General features: G+C 44.4%; 1 protein-coding gene across 7 annotated transcripts in view; it reads right to left on the reverse strand.

Moving 5' to 3' along the window:
• Dclk1 (doublecortin like kinase 1) overlaps nucleotides 1–25855 on the reverse strand; it is a 279460-nt gene that overhangs the window by 76741 nt on the left and 176864 nt on the right. For 6 of the 7 annotated variants that reach the window (XM_038347475.1, XM_038347473.1, XM_038347472.1 and 3 more), the window contains exon 4: nucleotides 5330–5446. In XM_038347475.1, the coding sequence (XP_038203403.1) occupies nucleotides 5330–5446 (117 nt within the window). The remainder of the gene's footprint in view (nucleotides 1–5329; nucleotides 5447–25855) is intronic. The other variant, XM_038347484.1, reaches the window with a different exon arrangement.

The following is a 25855-nucleotide window of genomic DNA, read 5'->3' on the forward strand; positions in this document are numbered from 1 at the left end:
CAATAACTGCCCAGAGCCTCTTTCTGAGCCCTGCATCCATGGCTTGCCACACCATCAGGGTGAAGTAGGGAAGAAGAACGAGAAAGCAGATAGGCTCAGGAAAAGCAAAGATGGCGCTGCAATAGGTTTAGAATTAGAATTTAGGTTGGAATTGGAACTTAGAATTAGAATTAGAATTTAGGTTAGAATTAGGATTTAGGCTGAAATTGGAATTTAGAATTGGAATTAGAATTTAGGTTAGACCAAGAATTAGAATTTCCCAGTTCTAACTTCATAGGTGAGACAGAGGTTTGTGGACTGCAGAGAGACCATCTCTTGGGAAGGTGGAATCACCAGGAGTAGCCAACGGTGAAAGAAAAAGACACAAAGCTTGCCGGTTCATTCTAAAGCACACATTTAAGCGACTGCACCAGGATACACCCACAGCTCCCAGTGTTTCTCAGTTCATTCATGCAGCCAGCATTCACCAGAAGGTACCACAGACCCAATATGTTAGAAGATGCAAGTTTTGAGTTTCTAACAGTTGATCCAAGACTGTGGGTTTAGAGAGCGGCTTAGGTACCACAAGCATCAGGTGTCAGCATGGCTGAGGGCCAGAAGCCCTTTTGAGCCTCCGTCCACCAACTGAGGTAGCATATCCTTCTACCTCAGGCTGGGAGCCAGACTGAGGAAAGCTAATCATGAAATCATGAAGAACATTCCCAGGCAAGCTCGCAAGGCCGTGTGCTCTTGCCTGCTTGACCAGCTGCATCGCTGTGGAGTCCCTATGAACTCATTGCTATGTGGCTTCCAGAATGGGTCACCTCTGTGTTCCCCTCCACCTCCAGCTCCCTGCACTTTGGGCTATTACTTCCCTCTCACAGATTTCTAGATTCCTCTGATCTACCTTCAGAATGGCAGATGTTCCCCAGGGTTCCATTTTCATCTTTGCAAATCTCTGGATGGCCCGGGCAGAAGACTCTTACATTTCTATTGCTTAAATAATTGCTACACTGTCAGCTCAAATCTCCTTACTCAAACCGTCACTCTTGCTTCCTGACATCTCCAGGGTATCACCCGTTCTCCTGTCTAAAGCAGAACTCTACCCCTGACTCCTGGACAAATGGAATCTGAGTTGCTCTCACCCTCACATCTGGATAAATCCACTGGTTCACAGCCCCTTTGAAGTTTTCTTCCATTTCTAACAAAGTTTCAGGTCTCTTCTAATTTCTTCCCAGGGTGGCCACAGAAGCTTCCAGAGCCTTCCTACCCTTGCACAGAGCTGTCCAAAGATGGTGTTTTGTTGTTGAACTCAGCTGTGGTCTTTGACAGCCCTTCTAAAGTCCTCTTTCATCTCTTAAGACCTACAACAGGCAACACGTCCATGGCCCTGTGCAGTCTGACATTCAACTCAGCGATGCCATGTTATGCAGACCTTCCCAGAATTCCATTGGGTGGGTTAGTTTTCCAGAGAGTCTCATGGGGTAGACCAGGATAGCTACAAACTCATACTCTTCCAGCCTCTTGAGGGCTGGGATATCAGACATATGCTACTTTGCTCAGCTCCTTATTGGGCTGACAACTGTTCCTTAGACTTTCGTGGCTTTGTGCCATCATTTAATCTGGAGAAAATCTCCTCCTGGCCCTTCGGATCCTAGCAAGATTCTTCCAGTGCCAATTTATAAATCCTAGACTCCTGGTACTCGACTGAGTTAACGATGCTTACCCTCTCTATCCTCTGGGCCATCACTACATGACACTTAGTATACTATAACACTAAGCCTCTTCCCCAACACTAGAATACAAATGAGTTTTTCAACAAGAACTGTAATTTAATTGTTGTTGTCTCCTTGGGGCCTAAGGCATGCTGGAACGTGGCAGACACTCAGGAAGTGTCTAATTAACCTGGCATTAACAGTGAGGGACTATACAAGGCAATTGGTATGCTATCCCCAAGTAAACATTAAGTCATGGTAGTGGTTCAGAGCTATGAAGAATATCTTTAGGGACCGCACTGGGGGTGAATGCTGAATGGGTGAGAAGAGAGTAGTATGGGAACAGACTTTAAATACATGAAAACTTGGAAATACAAGGGATGAACCAGTCGGTTCTTGGTGAATTTTATCCCCAATAATTCTGTTGGAGCTTCAAAGCAGAAGTGCTCCTTCATACAATGCAGACAGCTGAGTCTCCGCACTGAAAGCTAAGATTAATAGCTAGCGGTTTGCCTTTGAAGGCATCTGATAGAAATCAAAAGAACTTGCCAAATTAGTCTAGTGAGCTGATTAAAATTCTCAACACTTCTCCAGCTTTGAATCTGGTCTTCTCTGCATATGTTGCATAAAATATCTTATATATCCATAAAACATGTAAAATTTAAATAGCATAAATAAAAAGACCAGGATTTCTGGAGTCACTTATAAGTAAGTTTTATGCCTGGAGCATACGGAATGGGGGCTTCAGTCACAGGAGACATTCATGGCGAAGGCTTTTTCCTTTCGACTGCACTCCCTCCCTCTCTAGCACACAGACTGACCTTCAGAAAGTGTCTGCTCATTACTGAACACTTGTTGCCAGGAGTGTTTCTATACAACAGAGGCAAGTCAGTTGTCCCTCAGGATTCTTGGGGAGGCTTGGTTGGTACTACCTATGAATACCCAAATCTATAGGTACTCAAGTCTCATATACACTGGCATGGTATCTGCATATGAGCTATGCATGTAGATCATCTTTACATTACTTACAATACCCAACGAGGCATAAGCAGGATATAAACAGTGGTTATATCATATTACTTAGGTAATAACGACCCCCAAATAAGCTGCCTATTCTGTACAGAAACAATTTCTTTCCTGGGTATTTTTGACCCATGGTTGGTTGAACGGAACAATGGCAAATCTGCAGACATAGGCAGCAGCTCTCCTTTAGACTGCATGCTTCTGAAGTGGAGGTGCTACATTCACTCATGCTTGACCTGAGGGTTGTAAGACACCCTCAATTATGTTTGCCATGGTAATCTATGAAGACAGAGATTCAAAGTAGAATGTGTAGCCAGACAAAAAGAAGTTGTCTATGTTTCTTCCATGGAATAAAAGCTCAAAAACAAATTCCCTACTCCAACACCAATGTTCTTGGAAAAGATCCAAAGTGAGGTCTACATCACAGTGCAGTTTCGAGTTAGATAACTCTGCTTTTCTCATAACTTCCACATTATGAAATGTGGAAGGCAAACTCAACCCTATTGATCCTTATTTAAATCAAATAAGTTCATATTATAGTCTTTCTTTGTGTGTGTGTATGAGACGCACACGTGTTTGAGCACATACATGTGCCGGTATGCATGCCTACATGCTGAGGCCAGAAGGATGTTAGGTACCTTCCTCTCACTGAATCTGGAGCTAGGTTGTTTCAATAAGGCTGGCTGGTCACCTGGCTTTGGGGATTTGCTCATATTTGTCCCCCAGTGCTGGGGTCACAGACATATGTGGGCATGCCTGGATTTTTTTATGTGGGTCATAGGGATTTGAGGTTAGGCCCTTAGGTTTGGCGCCAGAGAGTGGATAAGCTAAACGTTGCCCGGGGAGATTGAAATGCGCAGATGTGGAATCACGCTGTCATTTCCATGTCTAACTAGGCTATCCAACGGCAAAAAGGCTGTGCACACTTGGAGTCATCCGGAGGTCTGCTATGGTGGTAAGGACTAAGAACGGTAATGGCAGCTTGTCAACAAGAATGATGAAGACAGGAATCCATCCCTGTGATGTCCAGAGAGAAAGATCAGCAAGCCGTGCCTTTCCTCCTCAGTTACCTAGAGTCGAATGAGTTCTCTGTTTAATTCCTTTCGCGCACCAGGATCCAGGGGTAAACTTATGTAGACATCAGAATAATCTGGAGGGTTCTGGAAACTCCAGTTACTTGGCCCCATTCCAGAGCTTCCGAGCAAGTGGGTCTGAAATGATGCTCGAGGCTCTATATGGCGGACATATTCTCAGTGGTGGTAATGAGTCCGAGAACCACAGCCTCTACTGTTGACTTGTGACCATGGACTCTTTGATTGAAACTCCCCGAAAGACTTCTAAAGCACAGGTTCATATCCCTAGCGCCCGAGGGAATAGAAATCATCCTGCCAAACTTTACCTCTTCTCAAGCAACGCTCATGACTCTTGTGCTTCACAAAAGTCTTATTTTAGGGTCTATCCTACCTACGTGAACTATGGGCGAGCAAGGAGCTCTCTGCCTAGGCCTACACTCAGCAAGAATAAACTGAGAGCTTGTCACAAGGGCCAGTCATGTTCTCGCCAGTCCCTAGTCCTGACTGGTTATGCTGAAGGCCACAGCAGGAGTGCAAAGAGTCTTACAGGACTGCAAGCCTCAGAGAATCAACCCATTAACATCACCTTTTAGGCAGCCAAGTCTGGTCTTTTTTGCACCAAGCTCTCTTTGGACCAACCTGAAGCCAGAAAAGGCCTCCCATAGGTGCAAAGGTCTTGTGAGCTATTTTGAAGAGCTCTGTCATGGAAGCAGGTGACAGCCATGTTGTTGAACTCCACTGATAACTTCTGTCTCACAGCTTATATCCCTTCAGTCACAACGAAACAGACTTTATACTTGAGACCAAAAGTCAACACCCTCTAACTGACTGGCGTCTATCTTGAGACCAGAGGAAGTGGGAAGTAAAAATGAGTGAAGTTCATATATGTGTATAAAACTATAAACAATAATAAGCAGTTATAATGGTAAAGAGCATATATAAACCAACCTAAATGCATGCACGCTAATTAATTAAAGCGATCAAAGGAGATGACGATGGAGCTGAGATGTTCCTTATCCCAGCACACAGCCACTTCCAACATCCACATCGAGCCCATTCTGAGACTGACCCAGCCAGGGTCACTGCAGTGCCAGGCCTTCCCCAGTCCCAATCTCATTGCTTTGAGCCCCAGAGCCGTAGAAGGAAACCCAGGCCAATGTCAGAAGCACGAGAACTAGGTTCAGCAAAGACAAACTGGAAACCCTCCATAAGCCAGCTCCAAGTAGAACCAATGCCCCAGTGGAAATTTCTAAACCCTGAGAGAGGAGCCAGGTAGAATCTGTAGCAGCTGGTGAACTGCTTCTATTTAGAGCAAATTTGTATCTCCTGAGCCTCTATAACTGTGTTTTTCTAAGTTTGAGGTTTTTTTTTCTTACAGCCAACATGCTAGACTTGGGCAAATCTGTTCATCCGCTCGAAGATGTTCTAAAATTATAAAGCAGAATTGACGCCTGCTTGAGAACCTTACACTCTCGCTGCACATCCCCCCAGCTGCGTCAGAGGCCCAGCGGCGGCTTGGGAGGCTCGCAGTGCCTTTACCTGAGCTGGTGGAGGCCGGGGACTTGCTTCGCCTGGAAGGTCCTGGGCTCTTGGTTGTGCCTCTGCGGGACGATGATGCTATTTTGGTGTAAGAAGTGGATTTCACCACGCGACATTCTGGGGGAAAGAATGAGAAGACACGTGAGGTTTGGGAAACAGCCACGTTGAGGACACTCCAAGCCTCCAAATTCCAAGCCTCCAAACTTACCTAACTTACAATAGTACTATGAATATCTTTGAATAGTCTGATAAAGGGGTGCTTTTATTGGGGGGGTCCTCTCCATGGACCTTTTCAGTTATCGGTGGTTTTGTAAATTTACCATGAGTTCTTTCTTCCAAGAGAAACATTAGAAAGGAAGGGTCACTTTTACAAAGCAAGAAGTGTGATAGAAGATTCCACCCACTTGCCAGGCCCAGTGTTGGTCCTGGGGTCCTTACTGGGGTAATTATGCATCTAGGATGTGTGAGAACTCCATGTGGGTAACCCTGGAAACCGGGTGTCATTATCCTGCTTACAAGGAAACGATGACCTTCAGCACATCACCGAGGGAACCTGCTGCAGAGCTTGCTTTGTGTCTATAGTTTGTCCTACCGTGGGGATAAAAAACAATCTCTTCTATTTTTAAGTTTTCAGTTTTCATGCTCATTAAATTCAGTGCTACATATTGTAAATAATGAAGAATTTCCTATTTTTCTCTCAGTGAACTGTCTGGGTTAATTATGACATGCAAATATGCAATATCTTGCTCTAAAGAATGCACCCTTGATAATTAAAACCTGTGTTTTTGGAATGATAATCAATTAGATTGAAAAATATAAAGTATATTAAGAATACCTGATAACTCGTGATCAAATGATGCCTTAGTTTTGAAAGTGCTAGAATAATTTTCTACTCATTTATATTTTTTAATTAGCAATGGAGTTAATCTACATATTGGCCTGTAGCCAGCCCTTTTCTCACTTCAATAATTCTTGGAGGTGCTGGTTAATTTTTTGTCAACTTGACACAAGCTAGAATCATCTGGGAAGAGCAAACTTCAGAAAACGCCTCTGCCGATTGTCCTGAAGGCAAGTCTATGGCACATCTTCTTGATGGATGATTTGATGTGGGAAGGTGTAACCCACTGTGGGCAGCGCCACCTCTGGTCTTAAGTGGTATTAAAAAAGCAAGCTAGACAAGCCACCAGGAGCAAACCAGTAAACAGCACTCCTCTATGGTCTCAGCTTCAGTTCCTACCTCCAGGTTCCTGGCCTCCTTGAGCTCCTGCCTTGGCCTCCCTCAAAGATGGATGCTAGGAGGGATGAATGCGCTGAATAAACCTTTTCTTCTTCAAGTTGCATTTGGTCATGGCCTTTATCACAGTTATAGAAAGCAAGCTAATTCGTGGGCATTTTGAGCTTGGCATTTGGTAGCTGTCAAGTATCTTATTACATGAAAATCTAGTTCACTTTAAACTTTAAATTAAACTGCTTTTTAGCATTTTGTTACTATAATAACTTAGTAGCACCCTAGTAAATGAGCATTTAGTTAGCCAATCATTTACTTCATAAATATTTAGTCTTGAAATTCAACTTTTTAGTAACTAGAAGAACACATTGGAAAGGCTCAAAAATATTTGCTGAGTGAGTGAATTTGATGGATTGGAAGATAAGTAACTTCTCTTAAATGTCTTCTTAAAAGATTGCTTTTATGTGTTTGTGTCTGTGTACCTGCTTGCCGGTATGTGCACCACAGGCCTGCAGTACCCGTGGAGGCCAGAAGAGGTAACTGGATCTCTTGGATCTGGAGTTACCAGTGGTTGTGATCTGTCATGTGGGTGCTGGGAACTCGACTCAGAACTGCTGAGCCATCGCCCCAGTTCCCATAAGTTCTTAGAAGTTCTGGCCCTCAACTGTCTCATACAAATCATGCTTTTATTAGCCCATGGTCACTTTCCTGACCTCTTTGTGTGGTTGTGCATCGCCTTACAATCCCCTTTTGGAAAATTTCTGAACGAAGTTGAGCTATCACTCCTGAAAACCTGAAGTGGTTTTATTGCCGGTGATGCTGCAGGTTTTGTTTTGCAGATATACCCATCATTTGTGCTTCTTCTTTTGCAATGACTTATCGGTGGCCTCCGCTTTCCTGAGATTGAGAGACTCTCTTTTTAGCTTGCAAGAACACATGTTCTACATCAAAAATTTATTCTTTAGCCTATTATGAATAAAATGATGTTATTAACGTTTCTCTTTGCTGGCAGCTGTTGAAATATACTAACCTTTCAAATGTTTTCAAGAGTAGTAGTTAAAAATTGAAGAATGGGTCTGGGGGGATGCCTAGTATTCTCAAGATCCTGGGTTTAATCTTTAGGGACACATGTCTACCCACACATACATATACACATCTCTAACCTGTTCATTTTCATTATACCTTTTTAAGTTAAGAATTCACAATTCCAGGTTACTGGAATTGTGGTCTGGATTCACAACCACTGATGCCTGGCTTCATGTTGCCCGGCATGAAATTCATCATTTTGTAAGTTCAAAATGCGTTTCTTTACCTTATCTACTTTGAGCAAGGTGGTTGCCATTGCCTAGTAAAGGAGAAACAGTGTGCATAAGAAACATCAGTGCCATGAGACTAAAAACAATGGCTAGGATACAGAGAAGAGCCTCATACACTGAACGGAGACAAAGAGAAGAGGAAAGATTTAGTGGAAGGGAAGGAGGAAGAAGAGAAGGGAAAAGAGGAGGAAGAAGCAAGGAAGAAGAGGAGAAGAAGGAAGAATCCTGCCTTGAGGTAAGAGTCTGTGTGGTCTCTTCTGAATTTTCTTCATAGTAAAAAAGGACAGAGAAAGGAATCAAAGTTATGACCTACTCAGGGTCAGTCCAATATCTTCCAGTGGTTACTTTGTGGGCACTGCTCTGGCCCGCCCAGGGAGCCTCAGCTCACAGTAGGAATTGTTTCCTGAAAGAAGATTCAAAACAAAACAAACTTCTCCTATAGGCCTAGCAACACAAATTCAAAGGAACGACCAAGAAATAAGTGCACCGCTGAAGACATAACCAGAAACAGTGGGCTCATTCACACGATGTGGGACTGCAATGGCTTAGTGTGTGTCCTAGGAGGCTTTAATTCACAAAGCTCTGCTTTGGAGCCAGAGAAGAAAACCTCAGATTAGCTGAGGACTCTGTCCTTACCACTGACAATATATTCTGGAGTTCGTCCTAGATTTTGGGCATCTGCCCCGTCTTCTGGCAGCACGTTAACAACTGAACTGAATCAGCACAGTGTGGCTGGTCTACGGGCATGCCTCCAGGTACATTTTTATCAAGTGCCCACTATGTGCCAGGCACTGAGGCTGCAGGCAGGGTGCTGAACAACACGAAATTGGAGCTTTTGGCTCCAAATGGTAGTGATGCTTTTTTTGTTGTTTTATTTTTGCTAATTTTGTTTCATAAGCCACAGCGTTTGAAAACTCTTAGTTATTCCAACAAATTGCTGTTAAATAACTGTGGCTCCTTCTGATTTTAAATCAGCGCCACGGCTGTAATGAGGGCAGAATGACTGGGGCTTTTTGTTTAAGGTCATGGGTGTCTGGAGGTCACATAAATTTAAAATAATTATTTGGAAAGCTCAGTTAGTTAGCAGGAGTGAGCAGGCAGACCACGGAGTTACCAGATGGCGTGGACTGTTAATACTAGCCGCCTTTGAGCTATAGCTATGAATTCAAATGTTGGTTCTAGGATCAGCCCTCATGTTTGCCACAGGGGCCAGAGCTGTTGGCTGTAACTCCAGCCCCCAGCACAACAGAACTGACCCTGTCACACTAAGATGAGATTCTTCCAGGTACCAGCAATACATCAGATTGTTGACCTAGGCAGCTCGGTCTGATCAGAGCAAATAGAGGAATTTCAGTATGTTTTAAATAGTCCATGCCATAGTGTTAATCGATGAGAAACATTCATGTATTACTCTGCTTTGCTCCCTTATCTGTTGAGTGCTAACTAGCATGTGGATTGGGAGAGAACACAGAATAACTGCTCAGCAAATAAGACCTGGTGGGTATTTGTCCTGTGAGAAATTGTGTGAACTCCCATAGTCATCTAAACCCCTGCACACACTTTACAAATGAGAAAAGCCAACTCTCTGAGAGCTAAGGGACGCACATCAGAGAACAAGCCTCTAGGTCGGTTGCTTTATTATCTCCATTTCCATGTGATTGACATTGGGACTTAATCTGCTTCTCCATTTGTGACAAAATCTGTATCAGTGACCAAGGCCAGGAGAAGATGAGTGAGTGAATGAGTATGGTTCATGGGAAGGGGGGCAAGAGACTCGTTAGAAACTCAAGATGAGGCTGGGCGGTAGTGGTGCACGCCTCTAATCCCAGCACTCGGGAGGCAAAGGCAGGTGGATCTCTGTGAGATCGAGGCCAGCCTGGTCTACAAGAGCTAGTTCCAGGACAGGCTCCCAAGCTACAGAGAAACCCTGTCTCAGAAACAAAACACAAAAACAACCACAAGATACTAAATCCAACTTTCTACCAAACTGTCCATTGCATCATAAAAAAGAAATAACGAATTGACTTTGAGACATACAACTATATGGAAGTATTAAGGTGAGGACCAAGGAGTCTGAAAATCTCAAATCTCATGCCCCTTGCCCCCAGGGTAGGACTGAGGCTCCCTGAGTCCTGTTGGGGATTACTCTAATTCTGAAGGCTTGGGGTGGATAACAGAAAGAGAAAAGGAACAAATTACTTGAGCAGCTTTCGGTTGTTGCTGCTTTCTCTCCAAGGCCAGAATAAACTCAGTTTAAAAATGCTGTGGGGTTAAGATGTGGGGGGATAGGGGTGACAGAGAGAGTCCTCCAGCAGCTCTTCAGCTAAAAGTTTAAGTTTTCAGCTATTTTTTCCACTGGGATTACATTTTATAATGGTAAGAAATGTCATAAGGGAAAACAAATGATAAATGCCCTCAGAGAGAATGTCAGAGTCCTTGTCAGTTTAAAACCACCATTTTAAACACGAGGAACAAACTGACCTAAGCAGTCAGAAAAGACAATGCCTTTTTGTTCACATAAAGGACACTGTCACTGTCTCCAGCTAGGAAGAAATTGGTACCGCAAATACAGGGTCATCTACTCTTCAGCAACCACATCTTTTATTACGATTGGATTACATGCTTGGACTTTCCTGAGCAGGTCTGTAAGAGGCTGCATGTCCTTTGTGGAGATGCTGGACAATTCAGATATTCTTCAAACACATGGAAAGATGATTGCAAACCACATAAGAAATAGCCAGACTTGTTTGCTATCAAAGATCACAGCCCCCATGTGGTTGCTGGGAATTGAACTCAGGACCTTTGGAAGAGCAGGCAATGCTCTTAACCTCTGAGCCATCTCTCCAGCCCCTAATCCCAGCACTCAGGAGGCAGAGGCAGGCGGATCTCTGAGTTCGAGGCCAGCCTGGTCTACAAGAGCTAGCTCCAGGACAGGCTCTAGAAACTACAGGGAAACCCTGTCTCGAAAAACCAAAAATAAATAAATAAATAAATAAATAAACAAATAAAAGAAAGATCACAGCCTACCAAGTGAGCACTTGTCCTTTGTATATGTGGGGTTTGTTTCAAAGTCCATGGATACTGGTCTGCTGTATGAAATGGTGTCATATTTAACATAACCTACACATAGCCTTCTGTGTACAGTTTAGATCAGCTCTAGGTTAAAAAACTACAGCGGCAATGCAAACTGTGGTTATATGGCATTATATAAACAAGGATGGAGAAACAGGCCTGTCCATGTGGACATTGGAATGGCAATGCCCCACAGGCCCAGATGTTTGAAGACTTGGTTCTCAGTTGGTGGTGCCATTTGAGGTTTAGGAGGTGTGGCCTTTCTAGAGGAAGCACAATACTGGGGGCGGGCTTTGAGCGAGTATAACCTTGCCTTACTGCCACTCTGCTCTCTCTGCTTCCTGCTAGCACTTGGAGATGTGAGCTCTCAGCCTCCCACTCCTTCCTCTTTGCCTGCTGCTTGCTACCATTCCTCCCTGCCACGATGAACTCTTTTTCCCTGTGGAGTCATAAGCCTCAAAAGCTCTTTCTTGTGTAAGTTGCCTTGGCCATGATTTATCACAGCCGCAGAGACAGTAACTAATATAGCCCATGTTACAGCTTGGAGTCACAGTGTTTCCAATGGCTCATATCCCGAATGTTTGTCTCCTATCGGCGTGGACTGTGAGGGCAGTCACTTCATCAGTGAGTTCAGCCGTTCATGAGCTCGTACTGGATGGATCAGGAGACGGGTTCTGCAGAAGAATGATGCCTCTCTGGAAATGGCTTTGCTGGGCAGATCTTGTTTTTTGGATTCTTCGCTCACTTTCCTTCCTGGATGCCATGAAATGAACTGTCAGTTTTCTTCTGCCTCATCTTTGTCTCGTGGGGGGAGAGGGGGCTCTGCTTCACCTCAGGCCTCAGAGAGATGATGTCAAGTAATCAATGACTGACGCCAATGAGGCAAAATGAATTATTACTCTTTTCAATGGTTCCTCTGAAGCGTTCATCCTGGGGATGGCAGACTAATGTGGTACAGACGAGTTTTTATTCTCTGCTACTGGAAATTAAACCAAGGGCTGCAAGCATGCCGGGCAAGGGTTCTGCCTTTATTTCCACCCCGTCACAGATGAAACTTTAAGGGAATTGTCTACCCATGGTTTTCTTGGGGGAGCCCACAAATGTGGAAGGCCGATTGTACAGTTATGAACGGTGCTCCCAAAACCTGTTGTGCAGAAGGCTAGGTTCCCAGTGTGATGTTACTGGGAGATGGTGGCACCATCGGGAGGTAGGGCTGGAGAGGGGATTTAAGTCACTGGGGACATAACGTTAAAGGATATTGTGGGACAATACTTCTGTCCTCCCTCTGCTTGCTGGCTTGAGACTTAAGAAATTTGTTTGGCCACATCCTCCTATGCCACTCTTTTCAGGAGCCCAGAGCAAGGGCCTTGCCCAGGTTTCCCTTGAGACCCCCAGAGCTGTAAGGCCAAACAACATTTTCTAAGCTATTGTCTCAGAATTTACAGAAACAAACAGTTGACTAATGTATACAGAAAACACACTGACTGCGTGGAATGTGGTGGCTACATCCATAGGTGGGGCATGAGGACGCCCCTGCTTTGGAAATGTTTCTCCCTAACTCTTTAGGGGTGGAATTCACCATCCTCCATGGTGTCTTAAGCTCTGCACAGACACTTGCTTTGCAGCTGTTCTGAGGATTTGAGTAGATGGTAGTTCAAGGGTCTCTCATTGCAGTCAGGCCACTCGAGAACTGGGCAGACAGAGAGAGACAGCACAGACGGTGAGGAACGGGGAGGGGTGGAACATAGTCTCTGGCACTGTTTCTGATGGCACGAGAATCTCCACCTAGGCAGATCCTCCCTGCACTCGGGAACAGTTGGTAGGTAGGCGGAAGTGCCACCGAAGAGGCTGGGGGACAGAAATGGTTCCAAAATTGCCCCATGCTGCCAACAGCTCACCTGAGAGAACAGAGCATCAGTGCAGGAGATTGCATGAACCTGCTGCAGAATCTTGACCAAAGCACAGGGGAACACCCCTGGTTGTCTAGACAACCCTGGTGGGAGGCTGCACGCTGGCTAGCGAACACTCTTTAAATATAGAAAGAGTTTATTACCCTCGTCTCTTTTTAACACCAGCCGGAATAAAAGCATTCCTGGGCAGAGGCCTCTCCATCCATCTCCTCTACATTTAGTCTCTCTGAGCTGTGGAGATGATTCGATTTCACAGAACCCATTACAAGCAGTGGCTGTTGTGTGCCCTACCCTGACGACAAAAGCAAGCTCCCTCTTAATCTGGCAAAGGAACAGAGGCTCCAACTGGAATAATATTTGTCCCTGTTGCTATATATGCAAAAGAATCAGGAAGTACATTTGGTTCTAGCAGTTTTTGTTTCAAAAATGGCATAACTCTTCACACACACACACACAGAGAGAGAGAGAGAGAGAGAGAGAGAGCGCTTCTACCTCTCTAATAAATTGCCCTGAGATGTTGGTGTTCTCTGAGCTGGAGGAAGCCTCTATGAATGCCAAGGTAATCAGTGGTTACTTAGTTGACCCTTGGTTTCAGGAACATTCTCTTCGCAGACAGCTGGAGATGACTGTCCAGCTCCTCCAAACTCTTCCGAGGCCTAAAGGTTTCGCCAAATTCTGCCTGACGGATTTTGAAACCTGGCCACCCTCAATTAATCTTCAGCTTGCCTATGTGGGTGAGCCAAACAGAGCATGGCTGGGAACAATTGTGACTAGAACTTACTCCTTATGGTAATAAAATGATTCCCACACTCCACAGCAGCTTTGAAGGCAAAGGAATGCTCCTTGCAGGCAGGGGCTCTGTGCATCTTTCCAGCCAAACGCTCCAGGGTGAGGCCCCTGCCTGTGTTTCTGCCCCACCCCACTTCTGAATCCACACTGACACCACGGGGAGACTCTGTCTCCACTGCCTGTGGATCTGAGCAAATGCTGCTGCCCTGAGCTCCGTAAGCCACTTGTCTAAGGCAAATGCACCAAGACTGAGACATCCTAACACTAAACATTTAAAAAAATATGTCAGGAGCGAACTGAATTGGAGGCAAAGGTATGAATTTGGTGGTTTCGCAGGAGAGTAAAAAAGATCCAGCAACTGAGATCTTAAAAGCGTTTTCTAAAAATACAGACACGTGTGGTTGGCTGAAGAAGCACCTCTGATGCCGCTGAGGTTTTCAGAACACCAGCTAAGCGCTCCAGTCGGGGCCCACGTGCTGGCACACCTCGTGACTCCAGGGGCCCTGGTGAGAGCTGACAAATTACATAACATCCAGGAGAAGCTCCCTGGCCGGCATTTTCTGTATCAATGTGGAGACTCACTCCTCAGATCTTCTGTTTCGGTAGCAACAGTGAATCTCTTTTCCAAATACTTCTCTGATTCTCTCCCAGTCAACTGACAGAAGATAAATGTTCTTGTCGAACAGTCCAGAGCTGGCCTCGGGTTCCCACCCTTATCTCTATCTCTTCAAGAGTTCTCCCAGTGTCTCAATGTTAGCCTTAGGGCAAAAGAGAGGAAGGAGGAAGGCCACAAGTCCTCAGGCAAAGCTGAGCCTCCTCCTGCCAGAACTTCATCATCTGAAACATAGGTTGTCCTTTCTTCCTCCACATGGCAATTTCAGTGGGGAGCTGCCAGCTGATAGCTCCACCCATGGCATCTACCCACTGGATACCCTCTTCCTAGTTGTAATGACAATAATTACCTCCACACCCTGCCCAACAGCCTGGGATGGGGCCTGTTCCCTCTGGTTGGGAACCATTACCATCTGTCTCCATGAGGTAGTTTCCCTGGGGCAGCCCTAAGTTAGTTCTTCCTTGAGGGCAATAATGAAATCATTACCCATTACCTGCCCGGATCCCCCAACAATGCATGTTTTTTTTTTCTTTCTGCAGCCTTAGTAGCATGAATTGGCTCTAAGGCAAATTCTTGCAGTGCCCTGGTACTACTGGACAGGCGCGGTTGCTCTGGTGGTTTCTCACTGGGAATTTGGAGGTGAGGGAGGTCACAGAGACACGGGAGAGAAACTCAACTTCTGCCATGCAGAGGCAAACCTCAGGTTTGCAGAAGGGGTCAGAGCACATTCCAAGATCAACCAGACTCGAAGCAAGACATCTTCCTACTGGACTACACGAGTTATCTGCAACCATCCTTTTAGGAAGGAGCCCCATGCAGAAAACCTGAGTTGATTCCATGCAGGAGAATTTCCTCCCTACCACAGGGATGTGGGAGTTTGTTAGTTCAGTCATTAAACCTGACAATATAGAGCACCTGTTGGCTGCAATAAAGCCAGGATCTCATCTTTCTGACTGTGCAGTGGTCATGCGCCTGCTAACACTGCGTTCATCATGGCAACCCATTATCCGCCAATAGTGAAACAAATCCCAAAAGAAAACTTTAAAAAAAAAATCTGAGATTGTCCTCTGCTATTCACAAAGAATCTGCCACCTTGCTAGGTGGTGGTGGCGCACACTTTTAATCCCAGGATTTGGGAGGCAGAGGCAGGCGGATCTCTGATTTCGAGGCCAGCCTGTTCACAGAGTGAGTTCTAGGATAGCCAGGGCTATGCAGTTAACTCTTCTCATGAAAAAGGCAAAATGGAAAAAAAAAAAGCATCCACCATCACTTCAGTGACTGCTGGCACTGCAGTCAGCTGTTGTCACCTTTCAGAGGCACCACAGTTGCAGTGACTAAAGTTGACAAGCCCCCGTTGGATGACTGTGAGTTTACTTTTATAAAACATCCTGAGAATCTTCAGTGAGAGGTCTAAAAAACCCACAGATGCCTCTCCTCCCAAAGCGGCATGGGTTCCACATCATTTGGTCCAACTGTAAGGCCTTCTCAGTATTTCCAGAAGCCTGACCACAGAGGCAATAGCTGGATCATCTGAAACCTTGCAGCTACCTGCCCAGGAATCCATCGCTTCCCATGCTAACCAGCCAGAAAGGCAGCACACTTGAAGTCAGAATGATAAAAAGTCAGACAACTGTCTCTAATCACAGGTCAGGGAGCCAAACAACCGCTCCCAAATCAACCAGACTTCAGTGGCCAGGGTTTGCATAGTAACTGACAGCTTTCCTAATTGTTAGCATCTCCAACTTGGGACTCATCAAATGCGACCCCTAGTCACACCCAGAGGACACCCCTCTTCTAGGCAGCCTACCTGCCGCTTCCCCGCACAGACACCCTCCATCAGGGCATACCTGAGCCTTTCCTTCCTCCTACACAGCTTCCTGCGCCTCCGCCTGCCTCCGAGTTTCTGCCGTAAAGCAGATGGCGGAGGTTCACTCTCTGCTATAGTGAGCTCAGGACAAAGAGCTCTCCCCTTTCTCACTTGCTCAGTCCTCTCCTATTACTACCACACACATGGATGTCCCTCAACTGTGACTAGAGCGCTGGGTACCTGTGCCTGGGGGATCTGACGCTCAGAGACCTTTGTGGCCATGCGTACGTTCCACGTGCAGCTGTGCATACCATCCTCTCCCTCTCAGGCTCTTTAATTCACTTTCAGGTGCAATGAACCCTTTTCCAAATAAGGTCACATTTACAAGTTGATATCTTTCAGTGGTTATTATTTTATCTACCATGATACGCATGAAGCCACTTTGGTGACAGTCACTTTAAAAGCTTTTTGACAGGAAAATTTTGATGCTCTGAGGCTTAGAGCCTTCGATGGCACCTCTTTCTCTTGTGGAATGACTTTCAAATAACCTCCAGGGGACCTGTCCACCTCAGCTCCCAGCCCCCCCCCCTTTACTTTGGATGTGTAATTTTAGTTTCTGAAGCATGCAAAGAATCCTCCTGTCTCTAGGTGTCCATGCCAAGAACAGTCCCGCTCCACTGTGAGCCACCCCTTCCTAACCCCTGCTAAACTTAAATTTATTCTACAAATATTTTCTGCTATTTTAAGTGTTGGTATGTGATTTCTGATTAGTCAGCAAGATGTTTGCTTGGAATTAAGTAGCAAAAATGGGCTGAAAAGGACAGAGGGAACAAAACATGTTGATTTTTAGGGGCTTGGATGAGAATTGAAAGGATAGTAAGCAGTAGTCTTCTCCACTGGTGGTCAGAAAAAGTGTTGGGGTAGAGAGGGCATTGAACCTTAGGATGCAGAAAGAAGCCAGCCATGAGTGGATGGGAGGGGAGGGAAGAAGGTGGGAGCCAGTGAAGCCATGACTGGGAAGGTCAAGTCGGGGGCCATTTTCATCTAAGCAGAAGGCAAAGTCACAGAAAGAGGCTTAAATACAGGCAGGAATAGGATCTACTCCACACTCTAAAGGGACATTCTGGGTGTTGTGAGACTCCAAGTTGTGCATCTGAGTAGGAAAGATGGAGTCCAGGCTGTGGTGGAAGCAATGGATAAATGTGAAAGACAGACATGGGATGTGATGAAGAGGGTGGATTCCACGCGAGGCGAGGACGGGCTGTGAGGAGACAGCGGCATGCTGGGACATAACAACCTTAGCTTGCATGCTTACTCTCACTGGGACGGCATGTGCTGATGAAGGGCGTAGGTAGCACAGTGACCTTCTGTGCCCACATGCAAGAAGGACTAAGCACCTATCTCCTTCCGTAGCCCTCTTGGCAGGAGATAAAGCAGAATTTAATCCTTTAAAATATGCAGTCTTGCCTCTCTCTGAATCTCGTTCTTGGAATCACTGGAGGTGAGGGTCAAAATAGCACAGTTAAAACCACAAATGGTCCCAATGTTGTGAAGCCATGGAACATGAAGGCTTATTTTTCTCTAGTACAAGGGGAAGGGAAGGAAAACTCCAAGGCTCAGTATGAGACACAGTTACGCAATACAGCTTTTAGGCAAAAGAATCAAAGTAAAGACGAAATAAAGTAACAACTCAGTCCTAAAAAAACTAACATCTGTCCTACTTCAGATCCTGTCCCAATGCATGCATGTAGAAATATCAGTCTCTTAATCCAATAAAAAAAAAAAGTGGAGTACAGACCTAAACAGAGAACTCTCAACAGAGGGAGGAATCTAAAATGGCTGAAAGACACTTAAGAAAGTGCTTAACATCCTTAGTCATCAGAGAAATGCAAATCAAAACAACTCTGAGATTCCATCTTACACCTGTCAGAATGGCCAAGATCAAAAACACTGATGACAACTTATTCTGGAGAGAATGTGGGGTAAAGGGAACACTTCTGCATTGCTGGTGGGAGTGCAACCTGGTACAATCACTTTGGATGTCAGTGTGGCGATTTCTCAGAAAATTAGGAAACAACCTTCCTCAAGACCCAGTAATACCACTTTTGGGGTATATATCCAAAGGATGTTCAATCGTGCCACAAGGACATGCGCTCAACTATGTTCATAGCAGCTTTGTTTGTCATAGCCAGAACCTGGAAACAACCTAAATGCACTGTGACCGAAGAATGGATAAGGAAAATGTGGTATATTTACACAATGGAGTACTACACAGCAGAAAAAAATAACATCTTGAAATTTGCAGGCAAATGGATGGAGCTAGAAAACATCATTTTGAGTGAGACACAGAAAGACAATTATCATATGTACTCACTCATAAGTGGTTTTTAAACATAAAGCAAAAAAACAGCCTACAAATCACAATCCCAGAGAACCTAGACAACAATGAGGACCCTAAAAGAGACATACATGGGTCTAATCTTCATGGGAAATAGAAAAAGACAAGATCTCCTGAGTAAATTGGGAACATGGGGACCTTGGGAGAGGGTTGAAGGGGAGGGGAGAAGCAGGGAGAGGAGCAGAGAAAAATGTAGAACTCAATAAAAAATATTAACTGGCAAAAAAACCCATCAGTATCTCCTCCTGAGACCTGACTTGAGTGTAGACTCCTAAATAACAACCTGCCCTACTTATTGGCAACACATGTCCACCTTGCTCTCACTAGCTCCAAGACGGCAAGGATCTGAAAGACATGCCAAGAAGGATAGAGATATATTACTTAAGAGCTGAGAGCTAGGAAATGAAGAATTACCCCTTGAGAAAAGGAAGCAAAGGAAATTATCAACATCAACACCACCAACAAAAACCCACGAAAAAGAGTGAATTGAAAGAAAATTTGACAGCTCTCTCCTTAAGCGAAGCCCTCTTAGAGCTTGCTTTGCCCCTACTCCGGCAGACGAAAGATACATTTTGTGTATAGTGGCCACCAACACAGACTCAAGTGGGTCAGAGGTCAGGAGGTCTGGAAGAGCTCCCCGGGAAGCACAGAGATGTAATTGGACTTTCATGCCACACACAGTATACATATAAACTTCAAATAGAGTGCATTTCCAAAGGGTAGGTACTACTGCGGAATCATCCTATGTTCCCTCAACGTGCTTATGATGTGTCATAGTGTGGGTAATGGTAGGGTCTATTCTTCCATTTGCATCCTATTCCCTTGCTGTTCACTGGAGCTCAGGGCATTTGGGGCTGGGAAGCTCGCTGACTCCCTGCTGCTGCTGGGGTCCATGGGCTCACAGCTCCAGAATCTTCCCGGGATCTTGATGTGTCTTAGGTCCTATCCCAGACAGTCAGAATATGTTTTGAAAAACTCACCATTCCTGGCCCTCCACATCCACATTAAAGCTTGGAAAGAAATGGTCTATCCCTATGGAGAGAGGATCTTAGAATGCTGGACCACAAGTATCAGTGAGAGTACTTTGAGGGCGCTTGTCACAAACCAGGATTCTCGAGTGTCTGCCCAGAGACTCCACTCTCATGAGCCAGCTCCCAGATGTTAACCAAATTGAGCATGAGTCTGGTACTCTAGGAATCATTTGAGAAGCTGGGCCATTGATGGCAATAAGGAAAAACCCACAGTTCTAGAAAAGACCACATGACAAGCAGAGCCGAATGTCTGATTTAAAAATATTTCACAACATCATTTTCAGTCATTGAATGGTAAACTTTCCAAATCCCTTCCCCAGGCATTGTTCTGAAATTGTGGGTCTGTAAATTTATTTTTTATGTAATTCTATGGGAAGTTCAGATAATCATGGAGATTTGAGGGAAAAGCTTCTTTTTTTTTTTTAAGAGGTTCACATTTAAGGACAATTTCACAGGTGAGTCAGGTAGGGTGTCATGCAAGATCTTGTTCAGGTTTTACAAGTCAGTGTAAGCAAACAGAGGATCAGGTTCTTGATGCTAGGAGAAGTTTGTATCTAAAGGAAGCTTCTAGAAAGACATTTACCCTAATCTAAATGTCCTGGAAAGTGGACACCACACTCAAGATTAGGAGTGAAGATGTCCACCATGAAGGATTCTGTATTTGAAGAGAAGTCAGTCTGACCTTCCTCTGAGAAAGGATGTCCAGCGGGGAACATGGAATTTTGTGGTCATCGCTTTCATGCTTCAAGGTAAAAGCAAGGCCATGGAAGAAAATCCCTCAGCTAAAATCATCGTTGAGCCTACAGTGGTATCACAATTTCAATGGAAAAGCCAAGATCAAAACCCTAACTACAAAGCCAGGAATAACCATTCGGATTACTGTGAAGAAGAGAGCATCAGCTCGTGGCAAGAGAGGACGAGGCTTTACATAGATTAAAACAGATCGTGCGATAGGAAAATTGATGCAAACCCACTTCTTAGCAAAACCTCATTTAACTAACAGGCCAGTTAACCTACATAACCGCATGTTTCTGGAAGGAAACAAGCAATGCAAGCTCATATGCTTGGCAGAAACAAAAAATAAAATGCAAAAAAGAACAAATTGGGCATAGCCTACTTAAAACCTTATTTATTTTTAAAGAGTTATGTTTTAGTACTTTTATTTATGTATATGTGTCTGTGTGAATGTATTCCTTGTGTGTAGGTGCTTGTGGAAGCCAGAAGAGGGTCTGAGAGCCTCCAAGTACTGGACTTACAAGTTGTAAGCCAACCAGTGTGGATGCTGGGAACTGAACTAAGGTCCTGAAATGATTTAGGTATTGTTCTCAGCAGGGACAAGGTGTAAAATTAATAACCTCTTGGAGAACTGAAGAAATGCATACTCCCCCACACCCCCAAAACCCAGCAAAGATTATTAGTAAAGAACCTCACTACTAACGCACAAACAAAGCCTCATTTCTGAAAGCGTTCTGAGAGTAGGTCCAGGGAGATCCACCACAGAAATCAGGGATGCACATAAATCAGTGTTCTGTGAGCAGCTTGGCTAATCTCTAAAGAAAGCAGCATGGAAGAAGTCAGGGAGCAGGGATGAAACAGGATTCTTCCTTTTTTCTGCCACTCAGTACAGGAAGCAGACAGCGCCCACACGGCAGGGCAGCATTTGTAGTGTCTGTAGATAGCTATGCAGACGCTTCTGTCCCAGAGGGAGTGGCGAGCTGAGTTAGCTCACCTACACAGTAAATTGAACAAAAAAACCCCAAACCCATCAACTTTAAAACAGAAATAGGCATATGGAGAGGCAGCATATAGATGTGTGTGTGTGTGTGTGTGTGCGTGTGGTGTGTGTGTGTGTGCCACACACGCACACACACACACACCACACGCACACACACGGGAGAGAGACAGGCAGACAGACAGACAGACATGGAGAGATTATCCACAGTTAGCAGTCACTAGAGCGACATACTGACTAGGGGTCCTCATGGGGGTGTTTCAGGGGTTCAAGGGCCACACAGGAAATCTGTTGGGGGGGTGGCTGGGTTAAGCAAGTTGCTGAAAATGGCTGAAACAAGTAGAAAGGTATTTGTAGTGAGTGTCGCTGGACTTGGTCATTGAAGCCCCTCAGAGGGGACCCGGAGTACTCAGTCAACCCTGTAAACCAGTTTGCGGTCAGGCAACATGTCTGCCTCATCTTTGACACCCAACCGTCTGGTTTGTTGGATTTCCGGCGGATGTTCTGGTGGGCCACAAACCCCAACGGCCGATGGAAATGCCACTCATCCCTGCCCTTGAGCCTAAGTCCCTTTTGTGGGGGGGTGGCACTGACTGTAGGAAGGGGGGCGCTAAGAAAAGAGGAATACAGAAATCTGTCAGAGGAGAGAGAGGCTCACTGTACCACTTTAAGGGCAGCTTCTGGGCTAGCAGATGGTTCAATAGGTAAAGGTGTTTCCACTAGGCCTGATGACCTCATTTTGATCCCAGAGACCTATGTAGTGAAAGGAGAGAACCAGTTACCACAAGTTTTTATCTGACCTCCATATGCATGGCTTGGGGGGGGAGAGAGAGAGAGAGAGAGAGAGAGAGAGAGAGAGAGAGAGAGAGAGAGAGAGAGAGAGAGAGAGAGAGAGAGAAAGAGAGAGGAATAAATGTAAAAAGAATGTTTTAAATATCATAATTGTTAGTTTTTCGTTTTGTGAAAATGACCACAGAGCAAGACCTAAGGTCTCATTTACGTTGTGGGGACTGGGACATGTTTTGTTTCTTGTTTGTTTGATTTTTTTTTTGAATAAGGATCTCACTCTCAAGCCTAGGCTGCCTCAGATTTCCCAGTCTCCCATCACCAGGCTATTTTTGAAAGTTCAAAGCTATGCCTATGAAAACACAGACGTGTAGAAGAAACTATGTCGGCATATTTGTGGAATTTAAATGCATACATGGCAGAGTTCGGAAGTGAAAGGAAACACTTGTATATGAAAGGGGGACGGAGCCGGCTCATTCCTGGGAACAGTTCTGTGTGTTTTACTCAGGACACTAAATATTTTCCTGTACTCGTGTTGCCCACTGTGTGCTGTGCGTTCTTTTCCTCATGTTTGGCCCTCACGACTTAACTTTCCACCTAAGGAGGCCTATCCTCCATCATCAGCTGCCTAAAACGGTGGTTGATGGCACAGTTTAATTTTAAAGAAGCCTTTTCATAAGCCATTGATCTCTTTCCCCTCTTATTCCAAATGGCAGACATGAAATTACATCTCTGGGTACATGTGATTAATCTTCAATCCAGAAGTGAAGAAAAGAAGAAAAGGTTAGGAACATCTAAAGCCTCTTTTTTTTTTTTTTTTTTTTTTTTTTTTTTTTAATTAGGAGAAAGCAGGCTTTAGGTTGAAAACGTGATTTATCTCCTTTAAATCCACTTGGAGATCACCTTTACAACAAGGGTCAAAAGTGGCTTGAAATGAATTCCCTGTGCAGTACTTAGGCAGGTCCTAAGTTATAGCTTTTCAAGGCTAATAAATACTGTAACCCTGTGATGGCAGCCATCTAAATGGCTGTACATAGGATTTGGGAGGATTGTGGTCTTTCAATGAAAGAGTCTGGTTAAAAGGAGACATTAGAGTTGACTTGTGGCCAGACTGCTTGAAATCAAATGATATTCAATTTACATTTGGCCTTCAGCCACCAAATAAATGAGTCATTACTGCAATCTGCAAGGCAGTTGTCTCTGGCAAAATGATTCACAAAATGACTTCGGTGGATAGCTTGTTTTGGGAACAGACTGAACATCTTCAAATATTTACTGGGTTAATTACAATTGTATGCAAATCACAAGGTCAGTCTGTGATCCTTATAAGCAGATTTGGTCTTTCGTTTCCAAAACAGAGTGTCAAGCCGTGTTCATAGCTTTCTGTGGAAATGGTAGCTGATGTATATTGAAATATTATTGTTTTGCTCTTATTAAGAAATAAGAAACCTTGGCTTGTTTCATCCCTGGCACATCATGTACCTGATGAAAAGGGAAGACCCCTGAAACATGGTTTAGGCCAAGAGAGATGTGGGATATTGGTGAGACCTTAGCCACAGCAGGATACCAGGCTCTACAGGACTCGCCTTAGGTTCACAGGCAGGGAATAAAGACATGTTAGGGGGATCTCCCACTTTTGGGGAGAGGAACTGGGGAAACAATTCCCCAGTGAGTCTGTTACCTTTGTAAAGATGATCCATGCTGTTAAAGGAATTCAGATATGCAAAAAGTTAAGGCCATAAAGCTATCAATAACCAAGACAAAGATTCGGAGTCCAGCTGTGCTGTGTCCTCTAAGATGCCGCACGTCTTTCCTTGGGTCCAACTTTTAGCTGTAGCGTCTTAATAACGTTTTATCAGCCTCTCTTAATACTTTGATGTTTGCTCTTTCCCAAACTTTCTTTCATGTCACGGTGGGGATAAAATGAAAAGGAGCCAGCAGACTGGAGCAACTGCACCATTATAGCAGCATGTTCATCATAAACGCATTGCCAAGTGATGCTTAGTGCCATGCCGTATTTGCTAATGACAAATGGAAGTTATAAAACAGAGCAGATAGGGTGCCCATCCTGCAGCACAGCCAAAGGACACCATGAACAGGCTCTATTCATTCCTACTTCATGGAGGAATTTGACTATTCGTTTAGATTTCATTCATTTCCAATACTCTATAATATGCAATGGTTGCTTTTTTTAAAAATGTGAAACTAGTTGTAATTTTTTAAAATGAATGGTTTTTAACGTCTCAACTAAAATACCTTAGAAGAGAAAAGTGAAGTCTGCCTCCTCCTCACCTCCTCCAGCTCTTAGCTCGGCAAGCACAGGTAAACGATGACGGCAGCTCTTAGGTAGCTTGTCATGGACGGCAGCGTGCAAAATGTTCATTTCCCCCACTCAACAATACAAGTTGGGCCACCTACCATATTAGTTCATTTAAATTGACCGAATGCTTATTAGTCACAAAGTGTTTTCTTAACTATTTATTTCATAATCTGTTTAGCCAAACTTCAGTGAGTGGTTTTCAATTGTTTTCTCCAGATTTATTTTTATTATAAAGAAAACAGTAAACTCCACAGCATACTTCAGTACAGTTGTGCAGACAATTTCTGCAGACAGGATTGCTGAGTAGACGATGAGGGAGACGTGTGTCTTCCGTGTTTGTGGATTGATGGGTGGGGTACTGCTAAGCTCAGCTTTGCATGAAGATGGCGGTCACTGTTATTTCAAACACTTTCTTTTGTCTTTTGGGGAGAAATGGGGCTCCGCTGCTGTGTTAGCTACCGTTTATTTCCTAAATTTGAATTTAAAACTTGGCCCCATGTCTTTCCCAAGCCACCTGTGCTTCCTTCCCTGCAAACTGTCTGCTAATATCCCACATCCACTTTCGATCATCTGTCCTTTCCTTTTCCCAGTAGCTAATGTTCATATGTCAAAAAATCCAGCCTTTTATAGGACATGTTTCTTACACTTGTTTCTTGTCTTTCAAGTTTAGCTTTCTGTAGTGTTTTCCTATACAGACTTAATTTGGGGGGCTAGTCTTTCCTTCTGTAGGTTCTGGGAACTAATCACTGAGGTGGTCATCCAGCAGGGGATTTGAACAAAGGTCACGAAGTATTTCCAAGGCATGTGCTCAGAACGGGAGTGACATTACAAATGGTTTTAGAAATGGGCAGGAATGGGCATTCCTTCAGCGGTTTCTGCAGCAGAGTTGCCGTAAGGAAGCAACACAGACTCTCACCTTCACAAAGTTTAAAGAAAGAACACAGATGTGAACACAGAGACAGGCTGGATTATCTACTTTAGTGAAGACTTTTAATTTTTCGAGTTATCTCTAAGTCAGAGTTTTTTTTTTTTTAAAAAAATATCTCTAACCATAACATTTTTATTAAAAATGACTAATATAAATTTGCGCTTTCAAATATAAGATTTCTTTCTTTTGCTTTCTTTTTCTTCTTTTTTTTTTTTTTTTTTTTTTTTTTTTTTTTTTTTTTTTTTTTTTTGGTTGAATCCTCTACCAGTGAGTATGGGGTTTATTTCTGGGGTGAGGAAGAGGCTGAAAACTGACTGCAGTGAACTGACCCTCTGTGCTAACCACCCCCAAGTTCATCACTTTGAGTGAAGTGTGTAGAGCACGAGCCCTGTCTCAGGAAAGTCACCAAAAACTACGCTGTGCTGCCTGAACAAAAGTTTCTGCTTCCTGCTGCTCTGTGTCTGGGCCGCCCCCAGCATCTTCTGTTTCAGGCAGGAAAGGACTCTCCTGGGAAAGAGGTGTGCTGAGGACTCATCCCGGAGACAATCCCCACCTTGTCGGTTCTCTGCTGACCCTCCCCTTTTAAAATTCTTTCC

Source organism: Arvicola amphibius, chromosome 11 (assembly GCF_903992535.2).
Source record: "Arvicola amphibius chromosome 11, mArvAmp1.2, whole genome shotgun sequence".
NCBI lineage: Eukaryota > Metazoa > Chordata > Mammalia > Rodentia > Cricetidae > Arvicola > Arvicola amphibius.